We start from the raw sequence: 21,921 nt of genomic DNA, 5'->3' as shown, positions 1-21,921 counted from the left end.
GAGGATATAAGATAAACAATCAGGTTAAAACACATAAAAATAAATAAATACATTTTTATTTAACTCTAAAAAATTAAAATTATATGCTTATTACATAACTTATTTTATTATTTTTTTTCTTTTTTGTTATTTTAGCTTTTATATTAGCGTTTATTTTTAATAATAATAATAGAAAGTAGTTTCAAATAGAGTCAAATTCCTTGTGTTTCTGAAGATACTTTGCATATAAAGGAGATTTTCTTTCTAAATATGATTCTTTAAACAGAATTATTTCAGAACTAATGCAGATAAATAGATAAATAAGTACACCTCAGTTAAAAGCTAGTCTCTAAAGGTAAGTTTGAAGTTTGCTTTTAATTTTTTTTGGTAATTTTAGTGTTTATTTACAATAATTTATGGAGAGAGTGTAGCTTAAAATGGAGTCAAATTCTTTGTGTTCTTTGCAAATAAAGATGATTTTGTTTCTGATTATGATTCTTTAAACAGAATAAGTTCAAATTCACACTTTATTACACCTTAGGAGAGAAAATAATACAGTATATTCAAGTAGAAACCACCATCCAGGGAAAAAATGTAAGCTGCTCCTTTAAACTCTGTAACCTCCATACATGGGGCGCCTAACTCGTTTAATCAACTGTGACTGGTTAAGAAAAGTATTCATACTCTAAAGTCATGACCTTTAAATTTAATGCATTACTCAATCCTAGAGATAGACTGATATGTTTTTTCAGGGTCGATACCGATACCGATAATCAGCGGTCAAGGAAGCCGATATTTGGGCCGATATTCATTTGCAGTAAAAGTGAAAATATTGGCATCAAAATTTGGGATAATACAACACTTAACTTAGTTTAAAGCCTTAAAGTGTATGTTTATTAACAGCTCCCAGGCTCAGCAGCTGTCTGATAAAGTCAAATAAAAACTTCCTAAAGTTTTCTACAGACAGAGAGGAGCCAAAATAACACAGTCTGAAATTTAATTCTTGTTGGCCACCGGATTAAAAAAAGGCCGATATCAGCGCTGATAATCAGTCCATCCCAAACCCAAAAATGTAAAAAAATAAAAAAAAAAACAAAAAAAAACATAAATATAAACTGTGGTTGATGGTGTTGAGAAATACAAGTGCTGAGCTCCAAATATAATAAAACCTTAAATCCAACAGATGTTATGACATTTTGGGTTTGATTGCAATTTTTTAATTTCATTTTGCGCTTCGTTATATATCAGGCTCTAACGAGGTTAATCACCTTTATTTGTGCCATCTGTTTCAGGAATTAAATTTAAATCAAGTCAATCAAAGCTCAGTTCATGTTACTGTTGTTGTTGTGACACTGAAAAATGTTTGACGCTGCGCCCACATCTGTCCACATCCTTTAGCTAAATTACAGGCGTGAAGCTGGGCTCAAAGCGGCTGCATTCCTCGCATGGTTCAGATCCTAAACTGGGAATTATCGTTCAATTTTCAGAAGTGGACCAAAAGTGGGAGATGCATCAGGATTTCCTAGAAATACAGCAGCTAGAAGTTCCCCTGGACGGCTTTGATTGACTGATGCGGAGGCCACGCCCTGATCGTATGTATAGACTTGACCTGACAGGAATGTGAGCTATGCTGTTGACTGCGTCGTATTTTGGGATGCTCTAAAGATAATCTGAATTTAAATGCCGGAGAGCCTCTGAGTGTTTGTTTTCACTCAAACCGTGTCTGACCCACGTCGGAGCAGGACTCAAACCAAACAATACGAGCTCCAACGACTACCCCTCCTCAAGAAAACACAAAAATCCCCAATCCCCTTGACCCAAATTCCTCCACAGCAGGATGGACGGGGACCCACCCCCTTCCCAAGACACACACATGCAAACACAATAGCCTCCTCACCCGCACTGGCCTCTGGGAATAAAAGGAGGGGGAGGAGGAGGGGTCGACTCTGCTTTTATCAAGAAGTTTGCAGAAGTTTGCAGGAAATACAGAAAAGTTACTTTAAAGTGAAGCCGCTCAGTGTGAGGCGTTCAAAGACAAAAAACTCCTCTGAGCTGTTTTCAATGAAGCTGCCTGAATGAAGACGTGTGTGTGTGTGTGTGTGTGTGTGTCCAGACGAACCATGTGTGTCAGCATGTGTAATAAAACAGGAGCCGTGTTGATTTAACAGACTCCAGCATCTCTCCTGTCGCTTTGATCTTTCTCCAAACTTTTTTTTTTTTTTTTTCAGCCGTTAACGTCTCCGGACTGATTTGGTTAGAGGGGAGAAAAAGGAGGTGGGAGGAGGTGGGAGGAGGTGGGAGGAGGTGCGTGGGTGGGTGTTTTGAATAACGACTGTACCAGAAAGAATGTGAGTGTGATGGGTGAGGCAACAGGGGGTGAGGAGGGGACAGTTAGGAGACGAAGGGGGTTGCGCCTGGAGGGTGTTACACACACACACACACACACGTCCATGGCGAGCTGGAGGAAGGCGTTTGGGATGATGGAGCCTGAGACACACAAAAGGTGTAAACCGACTCCGGCGAGGTGTGATGGCGTTTCTGCTCAGGCTCAGTGGGGGGGGTCGGGGCTGAATGGCAGCTCCACTTTCCTGACTCTATTTACAAACTTTGCCACATAAATGCAAATCCAGGCCGTAATTAGCATTGTGTGAGCAGACGCCCTCTAAACAAAAGGAGACAGTTAGAAAGAGGGCGAGGAGACGACTCTGCACCATCCCCCGATCCAGACACTTTCCATATCAGAGATACGTCCCCGCAGGATCCCACACATCAAAAACGCTCCAGGAGACGCCACGGTGACACCTCAGGTCAGGGCGGGGGACGAACCGGGACGAAACACTCAGACCTGCTCCAGTGAAACCATCACTCCCAGTTACAAACCCTGCACCAGAATCAGAGCTGGCACATAATTAAATCCATACACACACACACACACACACACCTCCTCCTGACTCTGAGTTAGCCCACTGGGAATTAAAGGACCCCACTCTAATCTAATGAAACACTTCACATGACGCTGGGAACTCACATGGAGCCAGGCGGAGGATCGGTGTGTGTCGTGATGAAGCAGTAAGAGCAGTGTGTGTGTGTGTGTGTGTGTGTGTGTGTGTGTGTGTGCGCTAACAGGTTCCCACTATGAGAGCACTTAGAGAAACAGAGGATGCTGGACGTTGATGCAGAAGAAGGATGAACAAACACGCCTTAAAGTTGAAGCTAAGAGGAAAAAATAAATCAAAGGAAGTAAAAATGAAACAGCAGGATTGTTGATAAGTTGATGGTTTAGCAGCTGAATCCCTCGCCTGAGCCGGGACATCCACAGCTAACCACACCCTCAGGACAACAATGCCTCCACATCCACCCTGCCTTCATCCACACACAAAACCCTGACTCCAAAAAAAAACTAAAAATCACTAATAACTCACTCTCCCAGCCTCAGTTTCAGGCTAAAACCTGATGCTAACTCTTTAAAACATCTCTGGTTTTGCTCTTACCTGTTAGAGTTATTGTCCCAAGCATTGGTAAAAGTCCAAAAGTTCTTCTTAAAAATGTTTTTTTAAACAATAAAAGTCAAAAACTCAGTCAAACATTGAGTTAAATAATAAAATAAAGTCTGTTCAGGTCTCTGCTCCCTCAGTGATGACTCTGCTCCTCTGCGGCGTCTCCTGCTCCTCGCTCTGAGTCCAGCTCCTGCGTCTCCCCCTCTCAGTCAGTGTGAGGAGAAAACACAGCTCCACACACATTTCAACAGACTGACACACATGTCATGGAGGGACCACCCCTGCCTCCCTCTTCCTCCCACCTCCCTCCTCTCTTCAGCTGTTCTGAATGAGCCTCCCCCCTCCTCCTCCTCCTCCTCCTCCTCATCCAGCCCCCTCCCCTCAGACCTCTGGAGCTCATCGTGTGATCTCTAAAGAAACCTTCATCACCTCCAGCTAAAAAATCAACTCTAGACTCAAACTGTGACTCTGACCAACAACACACCCCAAAACTTTCTGAACCAGGATCCTGGTCTGACCTCCACACTGACACCTCCTCAACATTCCCCCCTAAAACCAGTCTCCAGTCACCTCCTCTACCCACTGGAGGAGCCTGAGGAGCTCATGTCGCCGGGCATGTGGAGGAATGTTGACGGAGGAAAACCAGGAGGAATTTCAGGGATTTCACTTTGGAAATCCAAAACCTGATCCCAGCTCCTCCCCTTATCTTCAACAATGATCACCTCAAGTTTTCAAAAAGCAGCATGAAAAATCAATTTAAACCACGCATCTTGTTTGGCCGTGTAGATAAATAGATAGATTTTCAAACAGCCATAATCAGGGGGAAAACTGGCAAGTACATGAAAGCCACAGTGTTTTAAAACCAAGAAACAAACTCATAAAAGCATTTAAAATGGACGACTATCGCGTACTGCAGTTCCCTGAGTGTCCACCGGGGTCACGTTCCAGAAGCTCTGGAGTCTCCATTAAACCCCATGTTAACAGAGTGGTTTGTGGAGCAGAAACTGACTCTAAAAACAGTTTGGTTTTTTAATCTGTGAACTAAACAGATTTATAAACTCATTGGCTCCTGTTTCCATTAAGCTCTTAAATAGTGTTTTTAAGGTTGCAGGGATTGTGCAATATTTACGAGGTTTTCTTTTGTTTTATAGCTGGGTATGTGCAATATGTGTATAATGTGCAATTTCTGTAATGCACAATATGTGCAATACTGGTGATATGCAAATTTGTGTTGTTTGTTTTATCAGATTCTGGAGACTTGTAAGAAGCAGGCGAGTCCAAAATAAGTTTCCCTAAGGGGACAATAAATTAAATCATATCGTATTGTTTGGTATCATATTGTTAAATATCCTATCATAAGGTATCACATCGTATCATATCGTATCGTATTATATTGATTCGTATCGTAGGTATCATATTGTTTCGCATCGTATCGTTTCGTATCATTGTTTCATATCATATTGTATCGTATCCTATTCTTTCGCATCTTATTGATTGTATTGTATCATATTGTTTCATATCATATCGTATAGATGGTATCGTATCGTATCGTATCGTACTGTTTCTTATCATATCGTATCATTGTTTCGTATTGTATGGTATATTGTTTCGTTGAGTATGGTAACGTATCATTGTTTCGTTTCATATCGTATCATTGTTTCGTATCGTATCGTAACGTTACGTATCATTGTTTCGTTTTGTATTGTATCATTTTGTATCATTGTTTCGTATAGCATCATATCATATTGTTTCACATTGAAACGCATAGTATCATATCATTATTTCGTATCGTATCGTATCATATCATAGTTTCGTATCGTATCGTATCATATCATAGTTTCGTATCGTATCGTATCATATCATAGTTTCGTATCGTATCGTATCATATCATAGTTTCGTATCGTATCACATTGTTTCATATTGTATCGTATCATATTGATTCATTTCATATCATATTGTATCATTTTGTATCGTATGGTATTGTAGTTTACTTCTCCATTCACATGCATGCTAAAGTTTCTTATAACAACTATGAGAAATGAAGTAAAGGATCAGTTAAGTATAAAATAGGGGCGGGGCTTATTTGACTGGAAAGTTAGAGTATAACATTTTGACCCCTTTCCACAAACTTCCAGGAGAAAAAAAATGAATCAAAGTATCAGGAAGTTTTTGTTCAATTTTTTTTCTAATTTAAATCTTTCATATTAATCTTTGTTTATGAGTTGGGTTGGAAAAAGTTGAGATGTCAGATCCCCTGAATAAATCCTTAAAACTGACTCACATGTGTTGAGCATTTTTAGGGGACATATGGCTCCTGATAGTCTGTAGACATCATCATCATAATACAACTTTTTAACTTTGTCCGGTGTCGAAAAAAGAAAACTACTAATTGCAAAAATGGAAAATATCAAAGAAACATAATTTAAATCAAATCAGCACCCCAAAAATCCAGGACTGTATTCAACACTCCTAAAATATTACAACAAACGTACCAACTCGAGAAACCAGGACAGGACAGATCCAGAGTCTGGTCCTGCTCAGGTTTCTGCCTCATTAGGAGGTTCTCTTCACCTTTGGTGCAGATTGTTTGCACAAAGACAGATTTATCTCAGATCTCTTTTTGGCGAAGTCATTACAATATTTTTATAGTGACTATTATGAGAATCTAAAAACAGACTGAGCCTGAGAGTCCGTTAAGTCACAGACCGATCTCTTTAAGACCCCAACATGAGAGTTTAGTATGTTTGCACTTTTCCACCTGGGAAGACTTTGCCCTTATCAAAAATTAAGTTATTCAATTCCTGGCGGCTAATTCGATTGTCCAGTTAAGGTGAGTCTACACTCTTTGTGTTGTTTTCTCAAAGGAAGTCTAGCAGCTTCGTACAGGTTGAAATTAATCCACCACCAAACACAAACAGTCGTCTACGCTGGCTTAAATCAAGTTACCGCCTGTCCTCTGTGAATGCTAATGGAGCCCTCGCCATTTCGCCAATACAGACACTTTTAATTCAGCCTTTGTGTGTGTGTGTGTGTGTGTGTGTGTGTGTGTGTGTGTGTGTGTGTGTGTGTGTGTGTGTGGGAGGGGGTCAGGGCCTTGAAGGAATCCAGATAAATCCTCAGGTAAATACCAGCATAATCAGATCTGTCACACTTCTGCATTGTCCCACAGGAATGTGTGAATTCCTTCCAGAAGGCTCCAAATGGGTGATAACAGCGGTGATCAAGCACCGTCTGCAAGCCTCACCCCCACCCATCACCCCCCACCCATCACCCCCCACCCATCACCCCTCACCCCTCAGAGAGTGTGTGTGTGTGGAAAGTGAACTTTATGCACACAGAGGGGCATGAAACGATGAGCGGATCAGGAGATAATGATGAAGTGATTTTACAAAGAGACAAAACATGAGCCTGAGTCACAGTTTGTGTGTCAGTGTTTCCCGTCAGACTCTTTAGATTCACTCAGTCCAGTTAAAAATGTAAACATCACATAATTTATCATTTGATGTTAAAGGGATAGTTCAGTTTTTTTGAAGTTGGGTTGTATGAGCTCTATGTGACCACTAAGGACATTAGATACAGTAGAAAGTTGTCTCCTCTCCCTCAGTAAGACACAGACTGTAATCGATGGTGACGAGGAAATAGACGCTAACAGGGACAGACGGTATCAAATTCAAAGGCTATTTTCTCTGCCTACAAGAACTAAAATCAAAAAGTAATACCACAGTTTAAGAGTACGCTACATAAAATATTTTTTAAGTGCATTAAGTCTTCGGAAATATAAACATTTATCTGGACCTAACTAACTCATGTGTCCTTCCGCGCAGCGCTAGTGCGCTCCGTCCCCCCTCCTCCTTCCAGCTGTAGGGAATGTAAACAAGCTATGCTTCGAGCGCTGGTTTTAGCCTCGTGTAAGTTTGATCAAGTATTGTAATTCTTTTGTTTGTACTCTAAGGATTGTGAGGCAGCGTAGGAAATTCAAAATGAGTGACTATGACAGCGACGATGAAGTTTCATTCACTTTGGAACCAAAAGGATACCTGTATGAACCGGAGCACACAGAAGAAGAGCTGCTACAGATGGAGACTGAAAGGAATACAGAGGAAACATCCACGGACACAGATAAACGTTTTTATTTCCAAAGACTTAATGCACTTAAGAAATATTTTATGTATCGTACTCTTAAACTGTGGTATTACTTTTTGATTTTAGTTCTTGTAGGCAGAGAAAATAGCCTTTGAATTTGGTACGGTCTGTCCCTGTTAGCGTCTATTTCCTCGTCACCATCGATTACAGTTTGTGTCTTACTGAGGGAGAGGAGACAACTTTCTACTGTATCTAATGTCCTTAGTGGTCACATAGAGCTCATACAACCCCACTTCAAAAAAACTGAACTATCCCTTAAAAATATCTTAAAGAAATTATAAGGGAAACCTCACAACAAAAACTAAAAGGAGCTATCACCTAATTTCCTTTTTCATAAACTCAACTTCCTGTTGGTTTTTAATGAACTTCCTTAAAGTTAAATCAGATATTTCTCAGACCTGACCCCATGAAGTCCAGATCCCCAGCGTCAGCCTCTGGGTGTGTTTTTCTGATTCATGTAAAAAGATTCATTCAGTAAAAATCTCAGCGTGACACACGGCTCAGGCTTTCTCTGACTCATCTGTTGGTTATTCCACTATCTGTGCGTCGCTCTCAATGCCCACAGCGATCATTACGACAGGAGTGTAGGTTATGCTGAGTGGACAGTGAGTCACGCCAAAGGGAGCTCAGGGTTTGATGAGAGTTCCTCTGCGGGGTCGGCCCCACGGCTTCCTCCCCCTCCTCACTTCCTCCGTGTGAGTCACACACATCAGTCGCATTCCTGGACTTCCATACATCCCGAGCGGTTTCATGTCGGCGTTGCTTCAGGCGATGGCGAGCTGTATGGGGAAATACTGTCACTGGGAGCTGGACGGATCGTTTGGTGCAACAAGGCGTTTTTATAATCTGCTGAAATCTGAACACACTCTGTTTACAAGTCTCCATATTACTCAATATGAGACTCTGTGTCCTGAAAACACCAATTTAAGAGCTCTGCACTCAACTTTAAATTTGATTTGATAAGTTGTTCCCATAATTCAGTTTGTTTAATTTAGTGAAACATTGAGAAACAGCCGCCGCCAGCTCGAGAGCCACACCAGAGCGATTTGACTATTTCTCTAAACAGACTAAACCAAAAACACTTCAAGAGCTGCCAGAAATCACATCGTTAAGGCAGGAGAGTTTGAGTTTCGCTGTTTTACAATAAATCCAATCTGAAATTGATTTAAAGGGCTAGTTCGTAAAGTTTTCATGTAGAGTTATAGTTGATATTGATATTTGATATTTGATATTTTTTTCAGGGCCGATACTGATACTGATAATCAGTAGTTGATAGGGATGGGTACCTTTCACATTCGAAACGATACAGTACCGATGCCCGGTACCTGGAAATCGATACCGCTACTCAACGGTACCAATTTTCGGTACTTTGTGTGTTAATGTGGTAAAAAACATCAATTTGTTTAATAATACAATAAATATTTTTTTCAATTTAACATATTTATTCTTTAACATATAACCTTGTTATGCTGTGTTCATGTCCAGCATGGAAAATCCCCTACTCTTACACTCCCTCAAAGTCACAAGGATGCATTTAGGTACCTGAATATGGTACCTTTTGACTTTACATGAATCGTTTCCCAGTACTTTTGTCAGGATTTGGTCTGTACCTTCAAAAGTACCTGATTCAGTACCCATTCATAGTGGTGGAGAAAGCCGATAGCTGATATTTGGGCCGGTATTCATTCGCAGTAAAAGTGAAAATATTGGCGTCAAGATTTGGGATAACACAAACCCCAAAACTTAACTCAAAAAAGAAAGCTCCCTAAAGTTTTCTACAGGAAGTCAAGTTTCCCCCCCAAAAAATGTAGTTCCCAAAGTTTCCTTGTGGAGTTAGACTGATATTTTTTCAGGGCCAATACCAATAGCGATAATCATTGTCAGGGAGGCTGATAAAAGATATTTGGGGCCAATATTTATTTGCAGTAAAAGTGAAAATATTGGCGACAAATTTGGGATAATCTGAAATCCAACACTTAACTTTGTTTAAAGCCTTTAAGAAAATGTTATTCAACAGCTCCCAGGCTCAGCAGCTGTCTTAGAAAGTAAAAAAATATATAGGTTGCTCCCTTAAATTTTCTACAGGAAGTCAAGTTATCCCAAAAAAATTTAGTTCGCTAACTTTCTATGTGGAGTTGGACTGATATTTCTTTCAGGGCCGATACTGATACCGATAATCAGTAGTCGAGAAAGCTGATAGCTGATATTTGGGCCAATATTCATTTACAGTAAAAGTGAAAATATTGGCATTAAAATGTGGGATAATACAAACTCCAACGCTTAACTTTTTCTGAAGCCTTTAAGAAAATGTTTATAAAACAGCTCCCAGGCTCAGCAGCTGTCTTAGAAAGTTAAAAAAAAAATAGATAGCTCCCTAAAGTTTTCTACAGGAAGTCAAGTTTTCAAAAAAAAAAATGTAGTTTGCAAAGTTTCCATGTGAAGTTAGACTGATTTTTTTCAGGGCCAATATTGATAGTGATAATCATTAACAGGGAGGCCGTTAACTGATATTTGGGGCCGATATTCATTTACAGTAAAAGTGAAAATATTGGCGTCAAAATTTGGGATAATTTGAAATTCAACACTTAACTTAGTTTAAAGCCTTTAAGAAAATGTTTTCTAAACAGCTCCCAGGCTCAGCAGCTGTCTGATAAAGTAATAATAATAAAAAAAAAAGCTTCCCAAAGTTTTCTACAGGAAGTCAAGTTAAAAAAAAAAAAGTAGTTCGCAAAGTTTCCATGTGGAGTTAGACTGATATTTTTTTCAGGGCTGATACTGATAAAAATAAAAGTAAAAGTGAAAATATTGGCGTCAAAATTTAGGATAATACGAACTCCAACACTTAAATTTTAAGCCTTGTTTAAAGCATTTAAGAAAATGTTTTCTAAACAGCCCCCAGGCTCAGCAGCTGTCTTAGAAAGTAAAAAAAAAGGTCCCTAAAGTTTTCTACAGGAAGTCAAGTTTTCAAAAAAAAAAAATGTAGTTTGCAAAGTTTCCATGTGGAGTTAGACATATATTTTTTCAGGGCCGATACTGATAGTGATAATCATTAAGAGGGAGGCCGATACTGTTATTTGGGGCCAATATTAATTTGCAGTAAAAATGAAAATATTGGCGACAAAATTTGGGATAATACGAACCCCAACACTTAGGAAGTCAAGTTTTCCACACAAAAAAAATGTAGTTCACAAAGTTTCCATGTGGAGTTAGACAGATATTTTTTTCAGGGCCGAAACTGATACCGATAATCAATAGTCAAGGAAGCCAATAGCTGATATTTGGGGCCAATATTAATTTGCAGTAAAAGTGAAAATATTGGCGACGAATTTGGGATAATACGAACTCCAACACTTAACTTAGTTTACTTAGTTTTGGAAAGTATATTAAAAAAATAGCCCCCTAAAGTTTTTTTTTACAGGAAGTCAAGTTTAAAAAAAATGTAGTTGTCAATGTTTCCATGTGGAGTTAGACTGATTTTTTTCTCAGGGCCGATACTGGTACCAAAAATTAGTAGTCGAGAAAGCCGATATTTGGGGCTGATATTCATTAGCAGAAAAAGTGAAAATATTGGCATCAAAATTTGGGATAATAGGAACTCCAACACTTAACTTAGTTAACTTAGAAAGTAAAAAAAAAAAAAAAAATTCCCTAAAGTTTTCTACAGGAAGTCAAGTTTTCCAAAAAATGTCTCTGTGTTTCACCAATCAGATGGTACTGTCGGTAGGACGATTTTAGAGACAGAAAGGAGCCAAAACAACACAGGCTGAAATTTAATTTCTTATTGGTCACTGGATTAAAAAACAGGCCGATATCAGCGCCAATATTCAGTCTATCCCTAATAACATCAATCCAAAATGTAAAAACAAAAAAAAAGTGTAAAAAGGGGTTAATGGTGCAAAACAAACAAATGCTGATCTCCAAATCCAATAAAACCCCAAACCCAACCAAAGTTACATAATTACATTTAGCGCTGAGCATCTTGATACACTTTGGGTCAGTTATTGCATTTTGGGTTTAATTACGTTTTAAAAATTATATTCTGGGTTGTTTTTACATATCAGGCTCCAATGAGGCTTATTTCTTTTATTTGTGACATCTGTTTCAAATTTAATTTCTTGTTGGCAGCTGGATAAAAAAAAAAAAGCTGATATGCTTCAAAATGCCGACCATCGGCCCGGCCAGTAATCAGGCTTTCCCCAGCATTTAATCAGGATGGGCATCTTTCACATTTAAAACCACACGGTACTTTCGTGTGTTTATGTGGTGATAATTACTAATTTGTCTGATAATAAAGTCTGAAATATTTTCAATTTAACATTTTTATTTCTCAGTTTTTAAACCTGTAATGGTGCGTTCATGTCCAGTAGGAAAATCCCCTTCTCTTCTGCGTTTAGGGACCCAGACATGGTACCATTTGATTTTAGACAGAGTTGTTTTAACACGGTGTTAATCAGAAACAGGACTTGTGTGTTTGACTGTCAGACCGAGTGGATCGTGTTGTTTTCCTTCACCTTTCGGGATCCTGAGGGGAAAGGTGGAAACCAGCCGAGCAGAGCGGTGACTTTAAAAATGCTGCTCTAATTAAACCAAGCTGCCATCGCAGCATTTCTGTCTCAGAGCGCGGGTCAGTCCTGAGAAAAGCGAGCCCAGAGGAAGGGGTGACGCCCCACATATCTGTGAAAATCAGAAAACGTGCCTCACTTCAGGAATGTTTGAGGAGGGGTCCTGAATGGTCTGGGCTGGGTGGGGGTTTTGGGGGCTGGGGGGTTGGGGCACAGGGCGGAGGAGCTTTTTGTTGCCTGTAAAGAAATGAATGACATCATCGGACAGCGGAGGGGAAAACGCCTCCTTCTCTTCCAAGAAGTGCGAAGGATGATGTAGAAATAATTGGAGGAAAGGGAAACGAGGGGCTGAGTGTGAAACGGTCTGAGATCAGACGGGTCCTCTCCTTTCTTCTCCTTTATTTCACTCCTCCTCTCCTCCTCCTGAATCCACACTCCGATCCTCTTTAATCCCCTCTTTCTCCTTCACTTTCCCTCCTCGATCCTCTTATCCTCCCACCTCCTCACCCCTTTCTCCCGTTTGCGTGGGGCCACAGCGATGGGTAAAAATGTTGGACAGGAAACGCGCTCATTGCTTGACATCACTGCTTCCTCTTCCTTTCCCATGTTTCCTGGAGTTTCCTGCACGAAGCTTTTTCCTGCTCAGACTCACGTTGGGAGATGAACGTAGCCACGGTGACGTCTGAGATCAGAGAAATTACAGACGTGTTTATTTTTACTGGAAGAGCTGAAATCATGATTGAGGAGAAGATTTCCATAAAATGCAGATCACTCTGAGACGTTTGGTCTTCCTGGCGCTGGAGCTGACTCCTCAGAGGAAACCACGGCCTTTACCTTCCTATCAGAGGGGTATGTTTAGGCTGCCTCTGACATCTGTTATTCCTGCATTCCTGGCATTTCTCCACCAGCAATTTAACATTCCAGTTGTTGTTATGCATCATCTTGTCTTCTCGTACGAGCCGGATTGTAAAAGCTGGGAAGAGGAGATCTGAAGGATCCTGAACCGGGGCCTGAAAGACTTCAGAGGACGTCTACATTTACAGACCAGAGAGTTTGTAAAGAGATGGATGAAAAACACTCAGCAGCTCGCTAACGGCTGCTTGTGTCCATCCACAGAAATGTGTTTGCTCAGATGTAGAAGAAGCTTCATACACTTCATACACATACTTCCCCACCTTTAACCCCAAGTTCGCATGCTTTCAGCGTGCTTACAAAACACGCAACAAAATTCGGGGCCCTGTTAACACAACAACAAAGTTTCATCTGAAAACGCAAAAACACAGAGAAAAAATCTGTAGGTCGGCTAAAACAGCGTTTTCGTGTAAACAACAGGAAGAAATGCAACAAAACTTTTGCGTTTCACCCTAAAACCGTTATCTTGTAAACAGCATCTTAGTCATGGCAAAAAAAATCATGATATTTACTTATAAAGTTGTGAGTAGCGGTGTGCCGATCAATCTAAAATGTTGATCTACTGATGCCAACGTTGGGCTCAGTGTTGATCAATGTTTGGGTGTACAGACTGATACTTAAGTTTCAGTTTCTCTTCTCTAGTACAAATTCAAACACACTAACAAACACAATAAATCTTGCTTTGAAAATTGGAAATGTATTGATTTTCATGCTATGTCATTTTGTTTATGTGTGAGAGGAAGTGTGTTTGTAAGGATGCGGTCACACTAGCCATCCAAAAACGTGCCGTGCTTGAGCACGATTGCCCCCCTGCAGCGCTGTTCCCCAGCTGTAGAGTACGGCCGGCGGTCACACTACCCCAATACGAACCAGACTTTAGCGGGTATCAGACACACGCACAGCCCGCCTACGTCATCGTGAAGCATCTGTTTACATGAAGCGTGATCTCATCAGAGTCAGCACAATGAGACACAGAGAGCACTGCTACAACTTTAGAGACTTTTGGACTCATATTAAGTCGTTTTCTACCGACACAGCCCTCTAACACCCTACTTTGTTTAAAATGATTGTCGAGAGATGCGCTCACGGCGATTATACGTAATGGATTGCACGCGCTGTCCGTGTGCTTGTGCTCGTGCATGAAGTAAACCATGTGAAGCCCACCTCTGCGAAGCGTGCCGAAGCGCGGAAGGGAATCGTGCTTGAGCACGGTACAGTTGTGGTCACACTGGCCATTCCAAACGTGCCTTACGGCTGAAGCGTGCTTAGGCACGGCACGATTGGCCAGTGTGACCGCGTCCTAAGACCCTGTGTGTGACGTGTCTCTCTGTAGTACCACGGTAAATTTTTGTGGCTCTTGGTCTCTGACTGGTTGGCCACCCCTGAGCGAGAGGCCTGAAATTTTCAGGGCATAACCATCGTGCCGACACCTGCAAAAAAGTCTCCTACGACTATAGTGAATTCTGGACAGGAAGTTCATTATTTGGGCTTAAACATTGGATTTCTTCGATTTATATGGTACGTATTTGAACAAACAACTCAAGGTTTAGTCCAGTGTTCTCGATACATTGACTTTTTTACTCTGAATAATTGTAATGTAGGTTTTTTTAATTTTTTTTTTTTTTTAACTTTTTTAACTATTTACTTAATTATTTATTCATTTATTCTCACACCCAAAGGAGGGCTGAAAAGTTCGTAGCCTGACTAGGAAGGAGTTATACCATAGCGGTGAAACTTAGCATGCATTACATTCAGCATTTTCTGACACTTACAGCAAAGTTTATTTCCAGGGATGCACCAATATGAAAATTATAGCCAATATCCCATATTTACCAATATCAATATTGGTGAAAAAATAAACTAAAACAATCTGAGATGATGTGTTGAGGTAGTTCAGAGAGAAAGAGAGGCGTGATCGTGAAGACAAGAAAGAAAGACGATCATGGGGAGGATCAAAGGATGGAGCGCCTGAGATGAACGTGATTAAAAAAGTTTGTTTTGTCTGTTTTTTGGATCAAAAACAGGAAGAGAGATATAAAAGAAAAGAGTCCACTCTTCTCAGGTAGTTTTGGTGTTTACAGAGTCAGAGAAAACAAGATTATTTTGGTCTTTAAAGATTGTTCAAGATGCTCTGAAAATGGCCGGGGGATAATGACCAACATGGGCTGATATTGATACCGATATATCATGCATCCATATTTATTTCCAGATTAACTGATGTGGAGAGGGAGAAGCTGAGATATTTTGTGAATAAAGTTAAAATTTGGCACCGTGGGGTTATCAGATATCTGCAGAAAAAAAGGGTCAATCCCCAAAAATATTCATGCCAACATGTTTGCTACGTTAGGGGACGATGCTTCAGCTATCAACTGGGAAAAGGTGGGCAGCTGAACTCAAGAGGGTTGAAGTGTCGACACCACATCATTTCAAATCCTTACGATGAATTAAAAAGCTTAGTAATGAATGTTGAAACATGACAATAAAAAGTGTTAAAAAAGATCTTCCCACCCCAAACCACGCTTCCCCCTCCATCCACTCCTCATCTGCTCCTCCTGTCCCGTCCATGCTAACATTAGCACCCACTGAGCTCCATAAATTGTGTCTCTAAATAAAAATCTCTACTGACGTGATTTCATTCCAGCTGGGTGTTTAAATCTAATTTTTCTTAAAGTGGATAAATTGAGTGAGTGTAGCTCTTTCCTCGTCCTGGGACCTTCTCAGACCAAACGTAGTTAGCTTACAGTAATGTGGTATAAGGTGGATCACTGAGGTATTGAGTATCCAGAGCCAACTCTGCAGCTCCAGGCGAGAGGAAACCCTGACCTCTCTGAGAAAAGGCAGATTTGATCGTCTGTCGTGAAGCAGAGATGACGTATCACGGTGTGTGGATCGGTGTTAGAGAGGGAGGAAGACCGGTAGAGGAAGATCAGGGGGGGCGTCACATTCCTGGTCCTGTCTCTGGATCCTCCATGTGCCCGGGGGAGGTTAGGGGCTGAGGGGGGAGGTTAGGGGCTGAGGGGGGAGGTTAGGTTCCCTGATGCCGGGAAAGATGAGAGGGCAGCGCCTGTGGAGACGAGTGGGTCCTGGGGGGTCTAAGGAGTCCTGATGGGAGTCAGTGAGTTTGACCTTATTACTGTAATCCAGGGCCCTGTGGAGCTGGGACTCCTTCATCTAAAATACATTTATCAACCTAACAAGACATTAACCTTCATGTGAAACGAGGTGAATTTGATCGTTTTTTTGTGTTTCCAGCAGTTCAGAGTTTTTTTTTTTTTTTTTTTTTTACAAAAGACCACCAAATAATGACAAGAAGTATCTGCTTTGCTCGTATATGTAAAGCTGTAAAAATCTCTTTTCAATATGAGATGTTGGGGAATCATTTTGCTGAAGCATGCAACAACACTTGAAAGCCCTGAAACCATGTAACAAACATGTGATTGTTAATGACCATGAAAAAATAATTTAACGATGTTATAGATTAATTAATCAAAGGTAATTTTAGAGCAATACAGTAAGCAATAACACTGCAAATTGGAATAAATTGAGGTCTTTAAGTCACTGCTGCCTTTTCAGTTATGTTTGTGTTTTAATTAACTTGTGCCACTGAAATTTTAATTCAATTGTTATTGTTATTTTCCATTTTCTATTGAAATTATTATTATTTTTCAATTTTTTTATTTTTAAAACTTAATTTAATATTTTATATTTTATATTGATTATAAATACATTCAACATTACATTGTCTATATATTTATTACATTAAATTTAAAGGAATAAGAAATAAATAAATTACATATATATATTTATTTAGTGTATTAATAATAAATATCAATATAAAATATTACACTAAATTTTTAAAAACAAACATATATATATATATATATATATATATATATATATATATATATATATATATATATATATATATATATATATATATATATATATATATATATATATTTCTCTATGTTTTTAATTTTTTTTTGTATTTTTATCCCATTGTTGTACTACTTTACTACATGTCAAAATTTAATTAAATGTTTAAAAAAGGAATTACACTGAAAAAATGGAAACCTTATGAAGTGTTTTTGTCTTATTTTAATTAAGAATTGTCTTGTTATACCTAATCTGTGCCACATTCACCTGAGTCAAGAAAAGTGTCTGATTTCAAGTTGTTTGAAGACAAAATGAGGTCTGAATTGCTGCAACAAGTAAAAAACAAATCTGCCAATGAAACAAGAGAAATTTGCTCAAAACTAGAAAAATGTCCTTATACAAGAAACTTTTCTCATGTACCGTTGGCAGAATTTTTTTTACTTGTGACAAGAAATTCAGACCAGAAGTTGTCTTTAAATAACTTGAAATCAGACATTTTTCTGGACTGCTCAGGTGAATGTGGCTCAAATAAAGTCTAAAAGACATTTTCTACTGAAAATCAGACAAAAACACTTGATAAGACTTCAGAAACGTGTGGGTGTGTTTTTGACCAGCGCGCTGTCACTGGAGCTGGTGGATTGTTGGTGAGGACTTGATGAACTGATGTTTCTCCTGTTCGCAGTGAGAGCTGCACGTTCTGCCCAAGCAGGAGAAATAAAACCACTTCCTGTCTGTTCGATCTGCAGACAGAGACACTGTTTGACAAACGGCAGCTTCCTAATAGACCTGGTCCGTCCTGCCCTGAGGACAGGCTGAGAGTCCCGCTCCATAAGGCAGGGCTGAATAAAACATGGCTCACAGATGAAGATAATTGAAGCTGTGATTGGACAGTGATGGATCTGGAGGGGCTGTGGGCCTTTTAAGCACTCTAATCTCAGCCTGGGCCTGGCTAACTCCTTCCTATGGGATCACTTCCTTTCTGCGCGGAGGAGAAATGATTTGGACGACTGCAGCAGCCGCAGCAGCCTCTCAGCGTGTTCAGCACAAAGCAGAGACAATGGGAGCTGGAGTAGAGTACATCCTAATAGGAAATGTTGCTGGGATGAGTGCTGTCAGCTGGAATGTAAGAGGAATACGGGCAGAAGTCCAGCGTCTGTTTTGTGTTATGACGGCTGCTCCACGTAATGCCTCATTGGCCGAGATCAGACAGAGTTTAAATGAAGGGAGAGGTCCCTTCCTGAAGCATGAGGAACGTTCTGGCAACACGACAACGCACTTCCCTCCAGCCAAGCTCCAGTAAGTCCATCCTGGACACACACACACGCGTACTGTAGTGAGGAACTACAACAGGCTCACCTCGTAAAAGTTTACACCTGTGACCAGAGAGAAATAAAAAACTCACAGGAAGAAAATCTGGTGATGAATCATTTTGGATATTTTATGACACATCTGGGACGTCTTACTTTCCAACATAGACTGTCATGGCGGATAAATGAAGTCCACGTTTTGAGAAGTTTAAGAGGTGAGAATGAAGTTAGTTTCTGGCTGCACGTGCACGAAGACGTCTGATTTTTAAGCTAAATCGTCATCAGATGATACTTGCCGAATTATTGACTCTCTTGCTTCATTCAAATAAAACTCAAAACCCAACTGGTCAAAGCTGCTTTTTCTATTCCCACTGATCCAGTTATACTTGGTTTCTCCTTTGTTTGTCTTTTGGTTTCGTCTATTTTTAATGTGACGGTCTTCTTTTAAATGTCTTTTAATTAGCTGTGAAGTTACCTTGAGTGTCAAGAAAGGTGCTTTTAAATAAAATGTTTTATAATTTATGTTTTATTTATTATTAATTTATTTTTTAAATAAATTATTTTATTTATTATTGTTTATTACCATTATTTTTAATATGATCTTTTTTGTTATTCTTATAATGATTATTATTGTTATTAAGTGCATATTATTATTATTATTATAGTTATTATTATTATAGTTATTATTATTATTATTATTATTATTATTATTATTATTATTATTATCATTATTATTATTATTATTATTATTATTATTTTACTTATCTATTATTTTTTATTATTATCAATATTGTAATTTTTATCTTTATCTATTTATTATGGTCATTGTTATTATTTACTTATTTTTATTATAATAATAATTATTATTATTGTTATTATGATATTTACTTATTATTATTATTATTTTACTAGTTTGTCTCATTTAATATTATCATTTTTATTATTTTTATTTTATTTATTGTTGCTATTATTTACTTTTTTTATTATTATTATTTATTATTTATTTATTTATTATTATTATTATTGTTTTTATTATTATTATTGTTATTATTATTATTATTATTATTATTATTATTATTATTATTATTATTATTATACTCAGACTACAAAAAGAAAACTGACAATACCTCTACCACCATATATATATATATATTTTTTTTATCTTGTTGCTGCTAGTGAGAGATGCTGCCAAACGAAATTTCGTTGTATCATGTACAATGCCAATACAACTTTTACCTATCCATCTATAAACTGTCATCACCTTCAGATTAATTCACAGCCTTGTTTAAATGACAACATTTCACCCCAAAATGCTAAAAACAGTGAAAAAAAGAATCTGTATTTTCACAGAAGTGGAAAGAGCAGAAGTAGAGCAACAGTCGTGTACAAAGGGGAGGCTGTTTTCAAAAGTTTGTTTTAAGTCAGCTCAACGCTGAGAGGACAGAGACTGGACTGAGAGGATGAAACGTAACAATACTGAAGCATTTCATCCTTAAACCACCGTCATGCAAACGGCCCCTAAATGAAATTTGAGTTCATCTGTTGACGGTTATGACGTAACTCGAGCAAAGTTAGAGACAAAAAGCTTTTAAATGCATGAGTGATTTGGTATCTAACACCAATTCAGAAACAAACTTTAATAAATTAACTCAATGACTTGATTTGATAAAGGTGATCCACACCCATCTGCTCCACAGGCAGACTCTGACCTCTGAAAGACGTCCACCTTTCCTACAAACACACACAGACTGATGTGAACACACGGACACACTCACACAGTCAGCATTCTTCAGGAAAACTTCATCTGTCCTCTTTCAGGCCCTGTGAGCCGCCTGGGAGGGACTGTCAGCGCCGCGGCCAGAGGATTACATCAGCCATGATGTCAGTCTGCTGGCTCCCTCTGCACCCCCCGTGCACCCACACCCCAGAAACAAGAGGCTCCAACACACACACGAGCATCTGTACGAATGTTTGTGTGGAGGAAGATCACACATTTCATGAGCTAAATGTCCTCAATAAGATTAGCTTCAGGAAGTTTAATAAATCTCTCACAGCTGGACTTTTAAAAACTATGGAAAGATGCTAATGTTTTATTTTTGGTCAACTGAGCGGTAACATAATATTTGCCTGATTCCCACTTTCCATTAGAGCCAAGGTCAGGGTGGTTAGCTAACACACCCAACTCCATAGCTAACAACACCTTTTAATGCTGTGAACAATGTAAAATCCAAACACTAGTAGCTAGAGGTAATGTTAGCATGGTATTGTTGAATGCAAAGTATGACTAACAATATTTATCACAGTTTAAGTTATGCATTTTAGCATAAATCCAGCTAACGAAGCTAGAGTTAGCTCAATAAGTTAAATTAGGATACTAAAGAATGTAAAGGGACATGGACAGCTGGGTTAAGGCTAAACTTTAAGCAGCAGATTTTGGCACCATTAGCTTTGACATTAGCCTTCAAGCTAGTTAATATGACTGTTTGTGCTGATCTCTCGTAATACAATATCGAAAAATATTAACAGGAAGTGTAAGTTGGGACACTGTGAAATGCTAACCTGCTATGAGATGTAAGCATTCCAACCCCTGGCTAGCATAGCTGTTAGCTAACATCCTTCATATAATTTTGTGGGACAGGATCAAAAGATAATGCAAGCTTGAACATTGCCAAAAGCTAATATTAGTTTTTATGTAAGAATTAGCACACCCATTCATATCAGTTACTAGCTAACACAATTGTTAGCTTACACATTTCATCTCATATTGTGGAAAAGTATAAAAAAGTAGCGTAAGCTAGGAATGTACTGTGAATGACACTGTAGGATGCTTACATCAGCTTTTCAAGCTAACGTTACATGTATGAGTTAGCCCACATATTCAAATCAGTTGGTAGCTAACACAACTTTATCTCATATTGTGGGAAACTATCAAAAAGTAGCTGAGGCTAGGAATGTATGGTAAATGACACTGTAAAACACTAAAATTAGCTTTTCTAGCTAACATTACCTGTAAGAGTTGACCCACCTATTCAAATCAGTTGCTAGGTAACATAACTGTTAGCTTACAAGTTTTATCTCATATTGTGGAAAACTATCAAAAAGAGGCTTAAGCTAGGAATGTACGGTGAGTGATACTGTGAAATGCTAACACTAACATTAGCTTCTCTGGCTAACATTCCCTATAAGAATTGACACACTCATTCAAATCAGTTGCTAGGTAACATAACTGTTAGCTTACAAGTTTTATCTCATATTGTGGAAAACTATCAAAAAGTAGCATAAGCAAGGAATGTACTGTGAATGACACTGTAGGATGCTAACATTAGCTTTTCTAGCTTACATTACCTGTAGGAGTTGATACACCCATTCAAATCAGTTGCTAGGTAACATAACTGTTAGCTTACATGTTTTATCTCATATTGTGGAAAATGATCAAAAAGTAGCTTTAGCTCGAAATGTATGTTGAATAAAACTGTAGAATGCTAACGTTAGCTTTTCTAGCTAATATTACCTGTAAGAATTAGCCCACCCATTCAAATCAGTTGCTAGCAAACACAACTTTATCTCATATTGAGGAAAACTATCAAAAAGTAGCTGAGGCTAGGAATGTGCTGTGAATGACACTGTAGGATGCTAACATTAGCT

The 21,921-nt window shown here is 38.8% G+C and overlaps 1 protein-coding gene across 2 annotated transcripts in view; it reads right to left on the bottom strand.

Moving 5' to 3' along the window:
- The window catches only part of akap12b (A kinase (PRKA) anchor protein 12b), a 77,037-nt gene that overhangs the window by 9,417 nt on the left and 45,699 nt on the right, over positions 1-21,921 (bottom strand). Inside the window, exon 1 of one of the 2 annotated variants that reach the window (XM_074684709.1) lies at positions 3,471-3,685. The exons of the other annotated variant lie outside the window; for it this stretch is intronic. Within the exon in view, the coding sequence (XP_074540810.1) occupies positions 3,471-3,495 (25 nt within the window). The 5' untranslated portion in view covers positions 3,496-3,685. Of the gene's footprint in view, positions 1-3,470; positions 3,686-21,921 lie in introns of those variants that run through there. 2 annotated transcript variants of the gene reach the window in all.

The sequence above is a fragment of the Halichoeres trimaculatus genome, unplaced genomic scaffold, assembly GCF_033239565.1.
Source record: "Halichoeres trimaculatus isolate MK-OKI-2021-1 unplaced genomic scaffold, fHalTri1.1 fHalTri1_scaffold_13, whole genome shotgun sequence".
Classification (NCBI taxonomy): Eukaryota; Metazoa; Chordata; class Actinopteri; order Labriformes; family Labridae; genus Halichoeres; species Halichoeres trimaculatus.
The sequence above is the reverse complement of the archived record's forward strand: the minus strand, read 5'-3'. Positions and strand labels throughout refer to the sequence as shown.